The 19,786-nt window shown below is 40.2% G+C and overlaps 1 protein-coding gene across 5 annotated transcripts in view; it reads left to right on the top strand.

The window, feature by feature from the left end:
- The window catches only part of EEF1AKMT2 (EEF1A lysine methyltransferase 2), a 61,423-nt gene that overhangs the window by 6,839 nt on the left and 34,798 nt on the right, over positions 1–19,786 (top strand). For 2 of the 5 annotated variants that reach the window (XM_054581668.1, XM_054581669.1), the window contains exons 4-6: positions 2,271–2,378; positions 4,654–4,870; positions 8,413–9,972. In XM_054581668.1, the coding sequence (XP_054437643.1) occupies positions 2,271–2,378; positions 4,654–4,870; positions 8,413–8,507 (420 nt within the window). In that variant the 3' untranslated portion in view covers positions 8,508–9,972. Of the gene's footprint in view, positions 1–2,270; positions 2,379–4,653; positions 4,871–8,412; positions 9,973–14,274; positions 14,482–19,084; positions 19,527–19,786 lie in introns of those variants that run through there. The other 3 variants (XR_008529796.1, XR_008529797.1, XM_054581667.1) reach the window with 3 other exon arrangements.

The raw sequence follows: 19,786 nt of genomic DNA, 5'->3' as shown, positions 1-19,786 counted from the left end.
ATGTTATGTTATTTCTTTCTGACCTCCATGGTTAATGAGGAGTCTGCAGCCATTGAAATTGTGTTCCTATAAGTATTGTGTCATGTTTTTCGATACTTTCAGGGTTTTTTCTGTCTTAGTTTTTGGCAATTTTCTTGTGATGTGCTGCTGCTTGGATTTCTTTGTGCTTACTCTATTTGGGGTTCACTGAGCTTTTTGAATCTAAGAACAATTTTAATGCATATATTTGCTGTATCATTTTAGATTGGCATTTTTCTTTTATTATCTTTGGCTTTCATTCTTTATGGCTTATTGGCAGCTGTCAATCTTATTCTGAAGGTAATTTTTCACCCCACTCTTCTTCCCTGGATGCTTTTGAGATTTTTCTGTTTTTAGTTTTCAGCAGATACATTAAACTAGACTGGTTTTCTTTGTTTTCACTGTGCCTTGGGTCTACAGAACTTACTGAATATGTGGTTTGGGGTCCATTGTTGATATTAGAAAATTCGCAGCAGGGTACCATTTTCTCTTCTGCCCATTCTCACTTTTTCTCCCTTGAAGATTCCTATTTTATATATGTTAGCTATTACACTTTCTGCTCTCTTATGCCTTTTATGTTCTTTCCTGTTTTTAATTTTCCATCCTTTTGTTACTGTATGCTTAGCAGGTATTCTGACATTTCTTCCAACTGACTTAATTTTCTTTCTGTGTCTAATTTGCTATCAAGCTCACTCTTCAGTTTCTTTTCTTTTTTCTTTTTTTGAGCTACACACTATTTATTGGGGGGTAGCAACGATCTTCAGTGTCTTAACTTGCTGCATTTTTAATTTCTGTTACTTGTTTGGTTCTTCTGTTAAGTTTCCAATTATCTGTCTACATTCTCCAAATTCTTATTTCAGTCATTTTAAAATCTGTCCCTTACCATTCTTCCATTTGGGGCTTCTTTGGGTCTTTTTGTAATGCCAGTTTTTCCCCTTGGCTTTGGTCATTTATTGTATCCTTGAATGTCTGCTGCTTTCTCACCTGAGTGCCAGAGACAACATGAAAATTGTTGGAGATATTTTGAGGCTTCGGATTGTGGTTCTAGAATCCTAAGACAGCTGTTTATGACTTTTAGAAGTTCTGCTGGAAGAATAAACAAGCATGGGACAGGAGAGCGTTGGTAAGAGTCAACTCTTAGACTCCTTCTGTGCTCTAGGTCTGATAGAGCAGGCATTGAGGGGATGGTGAGAAAATGAAGACTTCAGAGAACGCAGTGAGTCGGCTGAAAGGAGGGGGTTGTCATCAAAGAAGGATATTAGACTTTAAGATTGACAATAGGCAAAGGAAACAAAGTGCTCTGTGGAAGTCAGTGGCGTGTACTTGAGTTTAGATTAGAAATCAGCCACTTAGGGTTGAAAAGTCTGGGCAAGGCTAGATGGATGGTATTGGAGTAGGTTAAATTTTGAAGTGATCATTTAGTAAAGTGTGAAGAGCAGAAACAGAATTTCAGGCTTCTCTGCGCTTTGCAGCTTCTTTTTCTCTTCAAATATCCTTTGCGATGGGGCTGAGAATGTTCAGCATAGTCAGGTGGTGGGGGTGAAGGTCAGAAGCCACGTGCTCTTGCTGCAGGTGCCAGACACCCTTCAGTGGGTCCGTAGGGTTAGTCAGTAGCCGGTGCTATGGCTTCAGGCTCAGAACTCTTCAGCCCAGTGAGCTTCCTTCAGCTCTTCGGCCCCACCTCACAGGTGTTTTGTAAAGATCTATTGAAATGTATGAAATATTTCAAAAACAAAAACTGCTATACAAATTAATCACATGGCTGTCGGAGGGTTGCATCGTTTATAATTACACTGAGTGGACGTTTAGAATCGAGAACTCGTTTCATTTACATTGATTGAATTTATTCATCTAACTAAATTGTGTTAAGTAAAATTTATGACACATTCATGTGTGAATTAGAGCATATCAACATCAGAAGTTAATACTACATTTTTCTGCTTGAGGGCAGAAATAATACATATAAGTATCCTCATTATCTTTGAGAAAATGAATTTCCTTTTGAAAAAGAAATCAAATATTATAAAAGCAAATGAATTGTCACATTCTATAAATTTAAAGTTTTAGTTTCTGTTTTGATTCTACAATAAAATTTAAACGTTGCAGATTATTGGATGGTGTATGTTACGTTACTTGATCTATTGAAAATAAATAAAACACTCCCAGTCCTAAAGGAATATTATAATTCATAGGCAAAACAGTATATTAAAACTTTTTAAAACTAAAGTATAAAATTACTTCTCTGTCTCTAGGCAAAACTTGGTTTCTCTAATATTACTGGAATTGATTACTCCCCCCCTGCAATACAGCTGTCTGGAAGTATTATAGAGAAAGAAGGTTTATCTAACATTAAGTTGAAGGTAACTTATTTATATTACTATAACTTATTTTTATTTCTAATGAAAGTTATAAGATTGAAATGTTTCTAAAGCATATTAATCATAAATAAGCCAAAATGAAACATTTTAAAGAATTTTTAGTCTAGTCAGCTGGGGGAAGTTATTTTCTTCCTTGAGTACAAGTTTGCTTCTTTCCTCCTCCGCCCTCCTCGTGTGTGCAAACACACACAAATAGTACCTAACTGAATTAATTAGATCAAAATGTTGTTAGTGCATCAAGTGGGATAATGCCACTAAAGATTGCTTAGTTTATTTTTGTGATCTGTAAGGAGTTGATGTGTCTTGCATTTATATTTTTATATTTCTAGCTTAGGCATCTCCCCTGAGCTCTAGAATTATATAAAAACTGTGTATTTTACGGTTCCACTTGGATAGTTAATAGTCTCTCAATTGGTCCAAAATCATACTCTCGGTTTCCTCCTTAAACCTGCATCTCCCCAACCCCCTTCCAATCTCTCTGATGACACCTGCATTCATTTGCCAGTTGCACTAACCCAAAACCCAAGGAGTCATCCTTGATTCCTCTCTTTCCTTTAAATTCTTTGTCCAGTTCTGTTGCTTTTATCTTCAAAGCAAATCAGGAATGCAACCATTCCTGGGCGTCTCCAGCGCTGCCTCCCAAAGCCGAGCCACCGTCTTTTCTGTCTTTTCTAGCCTAGACACGTACTGTAGCCTCTGACTTGGCCTCCCTGTTCCCCCTCTGGCCAGCTCGCCCACTGTTGCCGCAGGGCAGCCCGGAGGGATCTTTTACAATGCAGATCAGCTCTGGGACTCGCCGGTCCCCAGCCTCCCGGGCTTCCCCTCTGCCCCGAGAATGGAATCTGAGCCCCACCCAGCCTCGCGGAGCCTCTCCTGCCTTACCCCTGCCCGCGCAGCCCCGAGCCTGCGGTTCTTTCTGCCTCTGTCCCTCCTGTCCTTCTCCTCCAGCCTTTACACCCGGGGTGCCCTGCCTAGGAGAGTGTCGCCCGAGACGTCCCTTAGCTGTTTGTCCTCGTCCTTGAGGTCCCCGCTGGGCTGTTGCCATCTGCCGAGGCCTCTCCTGACGGCCTTTGCCCGCACAGCTCTCTTCCCGGCCACTCGCTGTCTTCGTCGTTCTGTTTTTATTTCCTTCATAGCACTTTATCTGAAATTACTTGTTTAGCTTGTTTATTATTTGCTTCTCCCTTTAGAGAATATAAGATATATTCTTCTGCAGTGAGCTTTTCTGTTTTGATTGCTGTTATATTCCCAGGGCCTGAAAAGTTCCTGCATTTAAGAGGTGCCTATGAAGTATTTGTTGAATAAATGTGTACTTTCACGCAGGCATTTAGGGCAGGAATGCCTTCAAACTTACCTCTTAAGAGTGGTAGTCGTTACTTTGCTTCAGGCACCGTGACCACTTGGGAGTCGGGGGTGGGGGACGCCCATGGTCCATTGTACGGACACATAAGGTCCACGTTTTGAAGTCAATGAGGGAGTTTTAGGTAATACACTATTTATGATGACTTTGTTAAGTTTGTGAGAACAGTCATCGGCTAATTGCCTAATTGCTTTTTCAAAGTACCTTTTTGGAATTGAGTGTATTGGCAGATTATTTTGAGTATTTTATGAAATTGGGTACCTCACTATTTCAAGTGCTTATAATGTCAGTGGTTATTGAAAATGAATGAGAGGCTGATATGTGACTTCCAGATTCTAAAGTGAATGATATATTTATAAAGTTAACTAATTGCAGGTTAAACAACCATTTCATTTCTTAAGCTTTAGGTCATTCATTCCATCCATTAGTTGCTTTGTAAGCTGCTGAGTCAAGGCAAGAAACTTCTATCTTCCTTTTTACTTTAGGTCACACAACTTGTAATCTTAACTAAAAATCATCTTATTTCCAGCGACCTGTTTGAGTTCCAGATAATTTTTGTCATTTTTAAGACTATGTCAAATACGCTACTTATCAGCAGAAATAACGGTGAGCTCTGTTCTGTGCTGGTGTTATTAGGCATACACCTGGCTTTGATTTGTTTCCAAATTTGGAATGCCCAGGAAACACTGTCAGTCTCTCTTACTAATCTTAGCTGTAATGATCTTGGAATGAAGCACATAAAAGTGAGCTATAAAGCTGAAAATATGTTTATTACATGTAAAATGCCATCAAAATGAATGGGTACTTCTATCTGTAACTTGTTACAGATTGTCACTTAAGTTCAGTAAAGATTGTGTGTTAATTGTTCTCACATATGCATTGGTTTTTTTAATACAGGTAGAAGACTTTTTGAATCTTTCCACAGAGCTGTCCGGATTTCATATTTGTATTGACAGAGGGACTTTTGATGCCGTAAGCCTTAATCCGGACAATGCAATTGAGAAGAGGAAGCAATATGTGAAATCTCTCTCCAGGGTGTTGAAAGTGAAAGGCTTTTTTCTAATAACCTCATGTAATTGGACCAAGGAAGAGTTGCTAAATGAATTCAGTGAAGGTAATTGGCTACGTGTTGTTTAAATGTGCGCTTACCTCAGGTTTAATGTCCTTGGATAGGTTTTTTTTCCCTTGGTGTTACAGTGTTTTACTTTCCTATTTGTGGGAATTGCCTACTTTTCTTCTCTGTTAATAACCTTGGTATTACTTTTAACTGTATATGCAAAGCACAAAGAAGTAATATTGGTTGAGATCCAGAGTCCTTTTTAAACATTTCCAAGAAATCCTGGCAGTTAAGTACTAAAATTTATGAGCCTATAAAGATTAAGTTCTTTATTTAAGCTATATAATCTGTTACTTAGAGAATCAAACAAAGAAGGCACATATATTGTGCTCCTGACTTTAGTGAACCGACACACGGGTAATCACTACTAATGCAAATAGAAGTAATATTTTTTAAGGTCTTACATGATGAGAGTTTTAATTTTATAGATACTTTATATGTCTTTTTAGTGGTCATTTAGATATTTAGGACTTGTCTTGGTTGGTTTCAGCGTATGTAGGACAATTGTGTTAAACAGCGCGCAGAAACAAAACGTGGGGAGTTGGCAGTAGAAAAACCGCCCGTTAATTCTTGAGGAGATAGCTACCTTTTTCAAGATTTTTGGTGCCAAGACAGGATCCTTTTTTGCCCCATGAGCAAAGTAGAATAGGTGCTGTGTCTACTAAGTGGAGATATTACGAGAATCAAGGATCGATAATATGTACATACATATTTTGAGTTCTTTGGCAAAGCTGTTCCTTGCATGCTTTAGGTAATATTTTACATGCCAGTTTGTTCATGTAGTCAGAGCACAGGCATTTCTGGGAAAGTACCTGAGAGTTTATAATTGGGTGTTTGCTTGCTTTTGTTCTTGGCGTCTTCCAGATTAGGATTACATTTTTTAAAGGAATGGGAGGAATTTTCAGGACGGAGTATTAACAAATGACATGGTACTAGATCTCTGGTTAAATTCTGAACCTCAGTCGTCAGAAGCTGCTGGGAAGTGAGTTTGTAACCGAACTGCGTGCACTGTGCCTTAGAGCTTGTGTTCCCAGTGTCGAGGGATGCGGCGGCGGCGCACCCAGCAGCCGTCCTTTGTGTGCGTGTGGGGGCTTCGGCAAGCTCTGCAGCGTAAAGGCTGGTGTGTTTGAGGCTTGGAATGTGAGCCTGTGGCTTCCTTACTGTTGCCTCCGGAACACAGGAATTACATGTGATTTATTGTCTCTTATTTCATGTCGTCGATTTTATTATCTTCCATGTTAAATTTGTTTCTTTTAGAACTGTTGAGGCCCCATATCAATAGCCTTCCCCTCTTCCTGAAGCTTGACAGTTTTAATACATGCTCAGAGTTACGCTGTGGAAAGCAACGTCCTTTCCTGGTTTTTAAATACAGGTGTTCTCTTTTACCCCTGGAACCACCAGACAAAAACATATTTGTCTGTTTCTGATAATGAGGAACAGACTTGAGCCTGGTGAAGAGAGCTTAAAAACGTGCCTGTTTCTGAGAACCACTAAGTTTTTTAACTCATGTTCAGTTTTAGAGCTTAGTACGGAATTGAAATAAGCAAAATGTTACAACAGGAGCTTGGGAAGAAATAACGACGTACAAGTGAAGACATTTGTAGGCATGCGTCTCTTAGAAGGTGGTTTTGACGTCAGCTAAGGCCACTAACAGAGCACACTACCACGCCTCACTACTGAGGGTCTTGTCACTTGCTCCTTAAGCTTGGCTTCCATGGTCCCTTTTGCACAGAAAAAAGCTGGCTTCGCTAATCTTGAGGGTTCTTTCTTTATTTGCAACAGAAGTGTTCAAAAAACTGTTGAAATGAATCCTGCATTTTTCCTTTAGAGCCCAATTTATATAAACATTTTGTGTTTTCATTTGTTTTGGTGAAGGTCACTTGAAACATTTGCTAGATATTAGGATGTTCTAATTTGATGTCCAAGGAATTTGTCTTAGAACTACTGAATTAAAAAAAAAAAGAAACAAAAACAAACTCAAAACGTATGTCGCTACAAAAGTAATTTGATTCATTATGAAAAAAATTGGAAAATATTAACCCCGACACATAAGCATATAGATTAAAATAATCAAAATCATTCATCATCTATCTCTGGAGTAGAGCCACTTTTAATATTGCGGTATATTCAAAATACAGTAACCTCAATTCTGTAAGGTTAGTCCAGGGAGTTAAAAGATTAGTCCTGGAAAATTCAAAGCTTCATTTTCTCTTGAAAATTTTTGTTACGAAATATTTTAAGCATAAGTAAAATTTCAGAAATAAATATGGGTGTGTACCTATGTATTCACCATAGTGTTAAAATATATAATGTTATTAAAGGGTCTCTACTTCTTTGGCAGTTTTCTATGATCAGTTTTTAATGAACATTTTAGTATATAGTTACTTATTAAAACTTGCTGAAGTTTAAGAATATGATTAGAATATATAGTGAATCAAATTATAAAAGACCAATTGATACAATAATATGTATCCCTTTTAACATTTTTTCTGTGTTAATTTCCATTTTATTTTATAGTTTAGGAAAATACCACGTTACCTTATTTTGACATTTACAAAATCACTGTGAGTTAGATAGGGGCATTCGTGTCTTTAACCACTTTGCATAGAAACTGAGGATCCTGGTTAAGGTAATTGGACCAGCTTCTCTTTGACCTAATAAGTGGTTGAGCCGGAACTTGAACCCAGGGTTTTGGAATAGCAGTTACTTTTTTTTTTTTTTTTTTTTTTTTTAAGAAAAAACAACACTGTGCTGCTTTGAAAGTTACTAGTTCCTTGGCAGACCCTTCATTAGTTGAGTTTGGGTCTTGATCTTAGGTTACAAACTTTTTTCTCATTGTGGTAAAATACAGAGGTGCGCAAAATTAGGTTAATAATAATAATACAGTAATTAAGAAATAATAATAGAAAAATAAACACTGTGTCTTGTGTACTCTCAAACTGTAAACCTACTTTTGCCGACCCCTGTATATATAACATAAGATTCACCGTTTAACCAAGGGTCCAGTTCAGTGGCCCCAAGGACACAGACATTGCTGTGCAGCCACCACCACTGTCCACCTCCAGGACCTTTTCATCTTACCGATTCATTTTTGTCTCCACGCTATCGAACCCTTCTGTGTTAGGTTTTTTGTTCGTGTGATGCAGAGCAAATGGCGTTACTGCATATACAGCACTCAGAGCCGGGCCCGATACACGGCAAGAACTCAGCACGTGGTAGCTGCCCCCTACAGCAGTTGAAACAGGCTGGAGGAGGTGCAGAGTGGAAGGGATGATAAATGGGAAGTGGAGGAAGTGGGGGATGGGTAAGAAGCAGCCCTTTTTCTGCGATTTGGTCTTTTGGGTTTCATGTTCAATTCAAAGTGTTGTGGGGGTGTACACGCACATTATATACATATACAGTAGAAATGAAAGATCATGACATGAAGTGCAGCCAGAATTCAGAGTTTGTGATCTCATAGTTTTATAAAGGATTTGAAAGTATATTGTTAAACTGTGACATTTAATTCCTAATAAGAGTATTTGAATTTTGTCTGGCAGGATTTGAACTTTTTGAAGAGTTACCGACACCCAAGTTCAGCTTTGGAGGCAGATCTGGAAGCAGTGTAACAGCATTGGTTTTCCAGAAAACCTGAGACTTTTGATTGGACAGATTCAGTTAGCTTTTTTTAAGGAAGCTCTTCATCAAAGTAAACCTGACAGAAAACGCAAGTGCAAACAAATGCTTAGTAAGTACATGGGATGCACATGTTAAAGAGATAGAAGAAAACATGAGCATGTAAGTGGTTGGGTTCAGAGGTCAACAAAGAATAATTTTAAATGTCCTTTTGTATTTGAAATGTAAATATTTTTCTTTTTGATTAAAAACAACTTCCTGTACCTGCTGAACACTTAAAAACTTTAAAGCAGTAAATTAATTTTCAGAAAGTATGTATCCTTGACTTTCGTGCCTTGGTAAAATTGAATGGAATATAACTCTTTATTAAGAGTTGACCAAACGATGCCAGGGCCAGAATAATGAGCAAAACAGCTTTCCTAGTGTTAGAGTATTTATGAAACATAATAAGCCTCCTATTTTTGGTTGAATGATGGTTATTTTAAAAAATTATTTAACATCTGAGAAAATCCTCTAGCCTTCGTGTATACAGTTAAACAAAAATCAGGTAAATATCTCAGTTGACTAGAAATATGAACTGAGCTTGTATTTTGTGGCTGACGGTATTTTGCACACTGTGAGGGATAAATAGGAAGTGGAAGGAGGGCACTGAGAGATGCTGTCACACGCTAGCACTGTGCCATCCTGTGACCCTCCCGCGAGTCTCCAGACAGGGAGTACGGACTCCTGTTGGCGCAGGTCCGCCCGCCGGGACGGGAGGCAGGCAGGCGGGGTCTCCCTGCCGCTGGCTCTGCTGCCCCGTCGACGTGTGCCGCCTCCCGGGGCTCGGGCTCTGCTCCTGCGGCACCTGCGGTTCACCAGGGGAAGCGGGGCTGGTCCTTAGAAAATGTGCTTCGAGAGGTTAGGCAGTTAGTTTTAGGAGCTCTGCAGCAACTGGCACAGAGGCGGCCTGTGGACTGAGGCTGTGCGTCAGCTTTGATTACTTTTCACCATCTCCGCACTGGTCTCAAAAGACTGGCCTCATCAGGAACCGAATGCATCCTGCTCCTGAGAGAGGCGGGTGTGCGCCGCATCACACAGCGTATATGCGTGAGCCTTGAGGGACACAGGGGCTAATCAGTGAGAGAAACGGCTTATTCAGAGTTTTGAAAAGATAAGGTATATTAGTATTTAATGCTGTTTTGTATTTGGTCTAATATTTTAATATTGGAGTCACCAAGTGAGGTTTTTAAAAAAAGTGATGTGGTATTTGATGGTTTTTAGCTTTTAGGCCGTTGGGTTACAGAATGGAAGAGAAGTTTTGTTTGTTGGGCAAAGGTTAACTCCAGTGATAAATCTAGCCTTATATCCTTTTTAAAAAATTTTTTATTTTTTGCCTCAGACTGGGGGCAGAGAGGGTGGTTTGATTTAGAGCAACATTAATCAACCATTACGATTACTATCTGCCTTGCACAGGATAACTGAAGACATTTACATAAACTGTAAATACAAATAACATTTTTTGAAAAGCTTTAATTTTTAACATTTCAAAAGTGAGCAGTTAAAGTACATGTTATTAAACTTAAAAATATTGTGTTCATTTTACAAATGAGAATGGGATCTTATACCTTAGAAACATAATAGTTTTTAATTTACTGAGGAGATCTGGCCTTTGTTGTTTTTTCACATTACTATTCCTTGATTTCGAATATGATAATAGTATAAAAGTACTTTCTTAGAATTTTGAGCTGTTGCATACGTGCTATTTTTAAGCACCAGCCTAACAAAGTAGACTTTCTCTGTGACCGGAACGAGATGTGGGCTTGCCTCACTAATAGCTCGGACTGGGTCTTTGTTTGAAGGCTCCTTGAGCCACGGTTGTGGGGGTGTGTTTGCTCCACTGGCAGAGATGGAGGATTTTTGGGGGGATCTGTTGAGAATGTTAGGAAAGGGAGCTATCATCTCTTCTTGTCGTTGTTTGGTCCCTCTGGAAGTCAGCGTCTCAGGTTGAAATCAGAACAAACGGAAGGTCCAAACATATGACAATAAATTGGTACTTTCAAATAATACCATGCTTTAAAAACCAGGGCAGTAAATGTCACCGAGTTACTGAAACAAGTCATAAGCACATTATTGTTACTCGGGGTTTGTTCAGTCATATGACTGGGGCGAACTGGGAGAGGAATGATGGGGTTATAAAGGGAGCAGTGAGTGATGTAGCGAGGGCTGTTTTCTCAGCATAAGAAGTTGGAATTGTAATTTTATTTCATCAAAAGACACTCTTATTTTGGGGAAACTTGTTTGAAATGCAAACGAGAGCTCTCTATGGAGCCTGCCCAGAATTGTTGCTTTTCATTATGATGTTATTACTGCATAACAGGCCACTTCTGTGTGGAAGTGCATGCGCAAGTCCAAAGAGGCCTGAGGCCTGAATGGGCGCGCTACACCCATGAACAAATAGAAAGTTTTCAGAACATTTTGTTTTGAGCCAGGTGCACAAGTTAGAGTTGTTTTTCGGGACCAGCGTGTACGTATGCGAGAATCGAACCTGACGCTGCTGCTCTTGGCGGCTTGACAAACCATTTTAAAATGAGCTCAAACTGTCCTTGAATGATTATTTTTTAATCCCCATTGTAGTAACAACGAGTTGCCCTTTCTTCTCCATCTGCGATATGCGTGCAGTTCTCTATTTTGCAGGGAAGGAGGGAGGTAAACATATACAAAAGATTTTTAGTCTTCATAGGAATAGCATGTCTCAGTTCGCGTATTTCTTATCTTTAAATTTCTGTGGTACTGTCATGCAGCGCTGCAAGTTGACCTTATTAATTCCCATTCATCTACAGCATAATGGAAACCTTAATTTTTCAGGAACCTATAATAGTAATTAAGTTTTATATGGCTCTGGAATAATTTTCCTTGAATTGATATGTAAAGAAATAGAGTATCCCTACTTATGTTAATAGACTTTGATGCATGTTCTCTTAAATAATTTTATTTTATATATTCGTGTGTGCATGTTTGTATGTGGAGACTACAGTGAAAAAATACAAAATTTGTGAAAAATCAGTTGCCCTCCAGGCCAGCCTTCTGGGGTGGGGGGAGACCTGGGTTGGACGTGTCGTGTCCGGCGCTGTGTGCCAACCAGCGCGCCTGTGCCCCGGAGACAGCCTTCTGCTGGAGAGCGGGGGCGGCTTGCGTCCCGAGCGGCCATCACTCGCTGACTGCGTGCGGAGCTGTGGACGGCCCGGGAGGAGCCTTATCTAGTGCACTTCCCTGGGAGGAGGCTGCCGTCACCCAGAGCTTGGTTGCGGGAGACGAGGAGCGTGATAGGTTGAAGGACAAGTGCAAGTGGGGGAAAAAGCTAGGAAACCATTTCTCTCTGTTAAGCAGGAGACAGAGATGTCCTCAGAAGACGGGGGAGCACATGAGCACGTTTTATGAACAGTTAATTCAAGAAAATTAATGCTAATTTATTCTTCATACACACCATGCAATTTGTTAGAAAAGTAAAAGAATAGTTTGAAATTCTTTGGTCAATTAATGGATTCCTATGTTAGGGGCATAGAAATGAAACTCAACATTAAGCAGACAAATACCCAGGCCCACAGGCTACATAAATGCTGAATAAAACCAGTTCTACAATGGAACTCTGAAAAGCGAGGGGTAAGAAGCCTAATGAATGATTGAATATGACCTTAGCAAAATCCCTGGAGTGTTGTTGAAAGATCATTTATTTCCAGCTTAGATGTCAAGATGGGCTCCAGTAACCAGAAAAAAAAGAGAGCTTGAATCGGTATGTACTGAGTTTTAAAAATCTTTACAACACAGTGCATTAGAATGAATCATTAAAAGGGCTTCTCAGACTGAATTTTGAGCTGTAACTATGTGGACCTGTAGTTTAGGCCCGAGGAAACCAATTTAAAAAGATAGGAATGAACCCCAAGACATGAATGTATCCATATCCTGCTTTTATGGAGAAGAGCTTCAAAAACTGAGAGGTAGAGGCTGGAAGAATGTACTTCTGTCTTGCTGATGCCATTATAAGAAAGACAGGCAACCAAAGATCAGTGTGTCTTAAGCTGTTTACAAATTACTGGCCTAGTTTATTAGAGGAAGACAGAAAAAAACAAAATGTACTTTTTCATTTTTGCATGGCCCATCCTGAAGAACCAATAAATTTTCCTATGTTACATTTTCAGATATGTATTTTTATTACTGCATCAGGAAATGATAAGTATGTTAGTAAGTGATCTTTACTGTGCATGCTAACAAGAGCTTTTTGAGGAAAGCGAATCTAATGCATTTGTTTTTCCAAATACCTAAGAATGTACACATGAACCAGCAGTTAGCATATCCTGGATCTGAAACTGTCTGGTGGAACAAGGAGACCCTGAGCTGCGTTTACCGCTCTTCGCCGGCGGGCCTGCCGAGGAAGCAGTTGCTGTCATCAGCGATGACACGGAACGGCAGCCCCGCTGGGACGGGCGCAGTGCCCCTGCTGTAGCCTTGCTCCCCCGAGGGAGGGGCCGGTCTGGAGGCGAAGGCGAACCGCAGAGGACTAGGTGCTGCCAGTCCACGTTTTCCCCCGAACCCCTCCTCTACCACGAAAATGTCAGGCCTTTGTTCCCATCTAATTTTAGTACATCCTGGCTAAAAAAATGTTAGGATGAAACACGTTAAGATGATTTCCAACCCCGAGACTTGGAGGGGTGGGGAGGGAGGGGGAGAGCAGAGGGAAGCAGTTCTCAGTCCAGATCCGGCGCCTTCCTGTGGCAGCATCTAGCCCCGACGCTGTTGGTTTTGGCAACGAAATAAATTTAGGTGCACTGAAGCAGCAATAATTAGGTTTTCCTTCCCTGTCCTCCACAAGAAGCTTAGCTGGGACCCGAATGGGGGAAGTCATAATATGGTATTTAATAAAATACACTGGGCTGAACTAAAAAGAGCTGTATGCAAGTTTTGGAAGAAAGGACCGAAATTGTGAGGGAAAACTACACGTTGTGTTATTTATAAATAGAACTTTTGAGATCCATTTGTGATTCAGGGAAGCTGCTTTTATGCTGTTGTTTTGAAGGAGCATAACGTTTGGTGGTTTTTGAGAAGCAGGCACAGCGCGGCACCCAAGTCCGCGGCTGGCTCCCTCTGGAAGGCCCGGCAGGTCCGCAAGGAGCACCTTGGGTCCCCGAGGAGGGCCCGCAGGGCCACCTCCCCGATGATGTAGTTGGTTCAAGAGATGGGACAGAAGTCTTCCATAGGGCTTTGTAGTCAGAAGTGCCAATTGTTATGGTTGTTATTTTAATTAAAAAGTAATTAATTGGCTTACACCGGGGCGGGGGGGGGGAATCCCATATTTTGGCCCCCGCGGCGAAGTAACCGCCTTTTCTGAAGGTGCGTTCATCGGGTCAGCTGAGGCTCCCTCTGGGAATCTCTGGGTGATAAAGCCCTTATACAGCCGGGAGTCAGAGAGGCCATTTTGTTACTAAGTCTGTTTGATTAATGACTTAATTTTCAACCGAAGTTATTTTGGTTCTTTCCATTTTATAGTGACAGATGATTTGTATTTAAAATCTGTTGTACGTAGTAGAATAAGTATCAAAGTGAAGTTCTTTTTTAAATACTAAATTTTGGAGAAAATGATTGTATTTATTTGACTGTAGAGATGTTTTATCCTGGAAACACAGAAATTTACATCTAATTGATTAGTCCATTTCTTTTTTCTGTATAGAAAGATTAAGGTCAACATGGGGCCTAAGTAAAATTGTGATACTCTGAAGGATCTCCCTAATTTGATTCTTTTTTGCCTTAAGCACACACAGACTGCACGCCCACAGGTGACCTAATTCAGCCCTCTAAGGTCGCAGCGCTTGGAGACTCCTACTTCTTCGTGCTACACGGAGACCCATGCTTGGGTACAGTGCATGGGTCTGTCCATCTCACGTCTCACACCTGTCCGAGCTACTGCCCATCTGCCCCAGACCTGCTTATTCCCTCAGTGAAACTGGAGTACGTTAAAGGTAAAGGTGCTCACAAAGTACCTAGTGTCTAGGAGATGCCTCCGTAAAGTTGTGTCTCCTTCAGCACCTCCCTTTGAAGCGGTCTGACACAGTGGAGGGAGACGCAGCTGTGCGGAGTCTATATAACAGGGTTATGGTGCTAGATGAGAAAAATACATGTGAGACAGCGTAGCATGATGCCTCGCACACGTGGATGCCAAATACATATTCTTTCCTCCAAGGGCCCTTCTTCCCAGTGGGACTAATTGAATTGTTCAGGATCTTACCCCTCAGTGCCACTGGGTGAATGGATCCATTTTCATTGTGAGGCATTTCTGTTCTAAGAGTGAAGAGAGGAGGTGAGTGCTAGATGAGTTAGTACCAGGGAAAGTGTGGAATAGCTGGGCTTTTCAGACCTTCTAAGAAAATCATACTCTGTAGCTCCTTCCTTAGTCTCTAGGTAGGGCTAGTGCTGAAGCACCTCTTTGATTAGTGAAGAAGTGAGGACCAGAAATCATAATGCCAGATTTTCATAAAATGCCCTTTCGATGTGTCCCAGCAGGCTCCAAAGTTCCCTCAGGTTTAAGATCATTGTCTGTCTAAGTGGTAATTATTTAGTAATAAATGTAGGTCTGATGGGGGAAATGTTAATGTGGATGCATTTGAATTGGAAAGAAATGCCAGGTTATGGTCCCCTTCCTTCCTCAGGTCTGGATGCCAAGGCATTGTTCCCAGGGACTTGAAACAAGGAAACCGAATGCAGGTTCCCCAAATGGCCTGCATCAGGTGTAGTGAAAGTCTTGGGGTTGGATTTAGGTCTTTTACTGGGCATTCAGGAAGCACTGGGCTAAGATTTTATTACCGATTTCCACCTTGCATCGAGATTTGATTTCTTTGATCAATGAGTCATGTTTCTTTTTCCTTTACTTTAAGATGAGGTAACAGTGCCGTTCACAATTGCATTTTAAAGTGTAATGTTGGGGACCTGGCCAGGTAGTTCAGTTGGTTGGAGCGTCGTCCTGATACACCAAGGTTTTAGGTTCAGCCCCTGGTCAGGGCACATACAAGAATCAACCAATGAATGCATAACTAAGTGGAACAACAAATTGATTTTTCTCTCCCTCCCTCCCTTTCCCCCTTCCTCTCTTGCTTTCTAAAATCAATGAATAATAGTAATAATAAAAGAGGCAACTAATGAATACATGGGTGGGTGAAATGGCATGTTGATGTTTCTCTCTCTGTAGATTCAGAAGATAAATTAAAAAATTGAAGTTTGATGTTGGGTGATACTTCAAGCAGTTTATCTGATTAGACCTTGGTTTATCTTGAAACTGACATTATAGTATGTAAAGCACAGTGGATTAGTTGTTTATGCTAGTCTAGAAAACATTTGGTTTTCAGAATTATTTAACCATTTCATTGGTGGTTAAGCGAGTAGTATCTCCGTCCCTGGGGTGCTTAGTATGACCGCAGAAGTATGACCAGACCCGTGTCACTTTGTCTAGCGAACCACAGACCTTAAGTCTCTGAACCAGTGTTAACGTCCTGTGGGGATGAGGTCAGTACAATACGAGTAGATTTTTGGGGCAGACATAAAGCGCTGCTACTCTTAAGGTAGACAGGTTAACAGCGCAGTGGTTGAATAACCTGGTTTTGATCAAGTTTTTTTGCTGTTCTTTGTTCTTTGTGAAGGTTAAGAGGGGCTGTAAAATAGTATTTAAAATAGCAAGCCAAGTTCTCATTTATTATAATTCTTTTTTTAAAACATTTAAAAAAATATATTTTATTGATTTTGCTATTACAGTTGTCCCAGTTTTTCTCCCTTTGCCCCCCTCCGCCTGGTACCCCAGTTCCCTCTGGCAGTCCCCGCCCTTAGTTCCTGTCCATGGGTCATGCATATAAGTTCTTGGGTTTCTCCATATCCTGTACTGTTCTTAATATCCCCTCATCTGCTCTGTACCTACCAATTTGTACCTCTTAATCCCTGTACCCTCCCCCCGCATTCTCTCCCTTCCCCCTCCCAGCTGATAGCCCTCCAAGTGATCTCCTTATCTATGGTTCTCTTCGTGTTCTGCTGGTTTGCTTCGTTGATTTTTTAGATTCAGTTGTTGATAGTTGTGCATTTTAATGTTCATAGTTTTGATCTTTTTTTATGTAGTTCCTTTTAACATTTTCATATAATAATGGCTTGGTGATGATGAACTCCTTTAGCTTTACCTTGTCTGGGAAGCACTCTATCTGCTCTTCGATTCTAAATAATAGTTTTGCTGGATGGAGTAATCTAGGTTGTAGGTCCTTGATTTTCATCACTTTGAATACTTCTTGCCAGCCCCTTGCCTGCAAGGTTTCTTTTGAGAAATCAGCTGGCAGTCTTTTGGGAACGCCATTGTAGGGCACTCTCAAGTTTTCTCCTGCTGCTTTTAAGATTCTCTATCTTTGACCTTAGGCATTTTAATTATGATGTGTTTTGCTCTGGTCCTCTTTGGGTTTAATTCGTTTGGGACTCTGTGCTGCCAGGACTTGAATGTCTATTTCCTTTACCAAATTAGGAAAGTTTTCTTTCATTATTTTTTCAATTTCTTACTCTTCCTCTTCTCCTTCTGGCACCCCGTGACTCTGATGTTGGTATGTTTGGAGATATCCCAGAGGCTCCTTCTTCTGTTCTCGTTATTTTTTATTTGTTTTTTTCTTTTTGCTGTTCTGATTAAATGCTTTTTTCTTCCTTATGTTCCTAATTGTTGTTTTGAATCTTGGTTTCATCTCCCTGACTGTTGGTCCCCTGTGGATTTTTCTTTATCTCACTTAATGCAGCCTTATTCCTGCCTGGGTCTTTTTATGCTGTTGCAGTACCCAATGAGTCTTCGAGTATCCTGATAACCAGTGTTTTGAATTTTGCATCTAATAGATTGCTCATCTCCATTTCATTTAGTTCTTTTCCTAGAACATGTTGTTCTGTTCTTAATTTGGGCCATATTTCTTTGTCTCTTCAATTTGGCAGCCTCCCTGTGTTTATTTCTGTGTATTAGGTAGAGCTGCTCTGACTCCCTGTCTTAGTAGCGTGGCCTATTGTAGAAAAGGGCACCTATCTGGATGAATGTGGCTTCTTTAAATCCCTGGTTGTTGGACTTCCATGCATTACGATTTTCTGATGAATGCGGGTGGTGTTTGTTTTGTAGTTTAGTTGTAGTTTTTGATGTAGTTGGAGGCGAAGCGTGTTTACCTTCGCCTGCATCTTGATCAGAAGTCTCTTAACCTGCCTATAGCCAACCTGGTGATCCTGGCAGCAGCCCCTCACATGCACCCTCATTTATAATAATTCTTTTCTGTTTCAGGTCAGCTACAGGATATGCATGTACAAAATAGGCAAGGCTGGTCCCTCTTATAAACAGTAATGGATATAATAATGAAATAAAACATCATAAAATACCTTTGCTTTTGATTCATACAGAAGATTGACAAAAGTGCTGAGGAGAGTTAAGAAATTCACAGGCTGCCTTGGCTGATGTGGCTCAGTGGATTGAGCGCCAGCCTGTGAACCAAAGGGTCGCTGGTTCGATTCCCAGTCAGGCCACATGCCTGGGTTGTGGGCCAGGTCCCCAGTCAGGGGTGCATGAGAGGCAACCCCACATCGATGTTTCTCTTCCTTTCTTTCTTCTTCCCTTCCCCTCTGTCTAAAAATAAATAAATAAAATCTTAAAAAAAAAAAGAAAGAAAGAAAAGAAATTCACAGGCTAACATAACATGCAGGGAAAATGTTTTTTTCATACTGCTCTCAGGAATGTTCTACCCATTGGAGCCAGAGACTGATTTTTTTTTCCCTTGGTATTTCAAGTCCAAAAGATTCAGTCTTCAAATTGGGAATTTCAACTCTGACATCATAAACTATACCTAATTGAACAGTTTCCTCACTACATAATGAAAATGAAAATTACTCGGTTTCACTTTTGTGGGGATAGGCTTTGAGCATATCACCAGGGATGAGTTAAAAATAGATTTCTCTTGAGGCAGTGACTTATATGGTAGATAGTTGACAGAAGAGAAAAATTAAGTTAAATTTTGGGCTTGAATCTCAAATACTAAATCGGAATTCCCCTAAAGAATATCTTAAGAAAAATATTGAAGTTGTTTTCATTTGAAGATAATAACAAACATTTAGTCTGGGTGTGCTGTTGAAATATTTTCTAGATTAAATTCAATTCAGTGTATAGCAATATGAAAATATTGTAACTTATTTTTAGTTATGTTTTTGGTAGAGTAACTGAGTCAAGCTAAAGTGAGTAATCATGTTTATAGTGACACTAATTAGAGTCTACTTCTGCTAAGATCATAAATAGATCAGGGAAAGGCCAGGAGGTAACTATGCTTTTGAATCTTGGTATTAAAATAGTAAAATAGCTTTGGTAAGTTTTACATAAACCAGTAACTTTGCATGTTGATAGCGAATAGCCTTCATGATATTTATTTTCGCTATGTATCATGCATAAGCTTTTCAATGCCTTGTTCTTTCATGGCTTGGGTTTTCTTGTAGCACCTAACACCAATTTCGACTGTTAACTTTGGGGGGGGGAAAAAAAAAGTAATATCAAGTTGAACTAAGTTTTAACTGTTGCTCTGTTCTTTTTAGCTTACTTTACCCAGAGCTCCTCCAGCCCGTGAGTTGCAAGCGTGACATTTGCTGTGTTTTCAGCACCTGCCAACTTGGAAATCAGGGTTTGTGTTCAGGACTTATTAGGCTTACAACCCACACTTTGTGGTGCACAATGCCGTCCCAGCTGGCGTGCTTCGTACCTCAATGGTGCTAGACGCTTGGTCTCAAAGCTCTGCAGATTCACACGCGCTGATTTCAATAGGCATTCCCTTCAAGCTGCTTTCAACTCTCATTTCGTGTCAAAGGAGTTAGATTGGTATCATTAAATTTAATGCTGTGCTTATTTTTCAATGAAAATAAATTTGTTTTATTTAGTTCTTGAATCAAAAAGTAACTTTGTCCCCAAGAACCGAAGTACCTCTTATAAAATGCCTGTGTATAGATATGGGGTATGTATGCGTGTGCACGCGTGCGCACACACACGAGATTCCAAGTCAGAGCTGTAACTCATTTCATCGGTGGGAGGGTTTCAGAACACAAGATAAAAAGAGGAAGGAAAGAACAAAGTTCAGTGTGTCATACATGCCTATGTAGATAGGGCAGTTAGTTGTACCTTGATCATCGATGTGGGGACAATCACAGGCCTTATTTTTTTGAAGAAGATCCACCTAAGAAAATTGTCCCATCGTGAGTACAGATTTTTAGTTTCCGTCTCTAATCAAACCTCCCCATATTTTC

This window comes from Pteronotus mesoamericanus, unplaced genomic scaffold (assembly GCF_021234165.1).
Source record: "Pteronotus mesoamericanus isolate MK-2021 breed Mesoamerican mustached bat unplaced genomic scaffold, CSHL_Meso_final contig_657, whole genome shotgun sequence".
Taxonomy (NCBI): Eukaryota; Metazoa; Chordata; class Mammalia; order Chiroptera; family Mormoopidae; genus Pteronotus; species Pteronotus mesoamericanus.
This window is presented reverse-complemented; position numbering and strand designations above follow the sequence as displayed.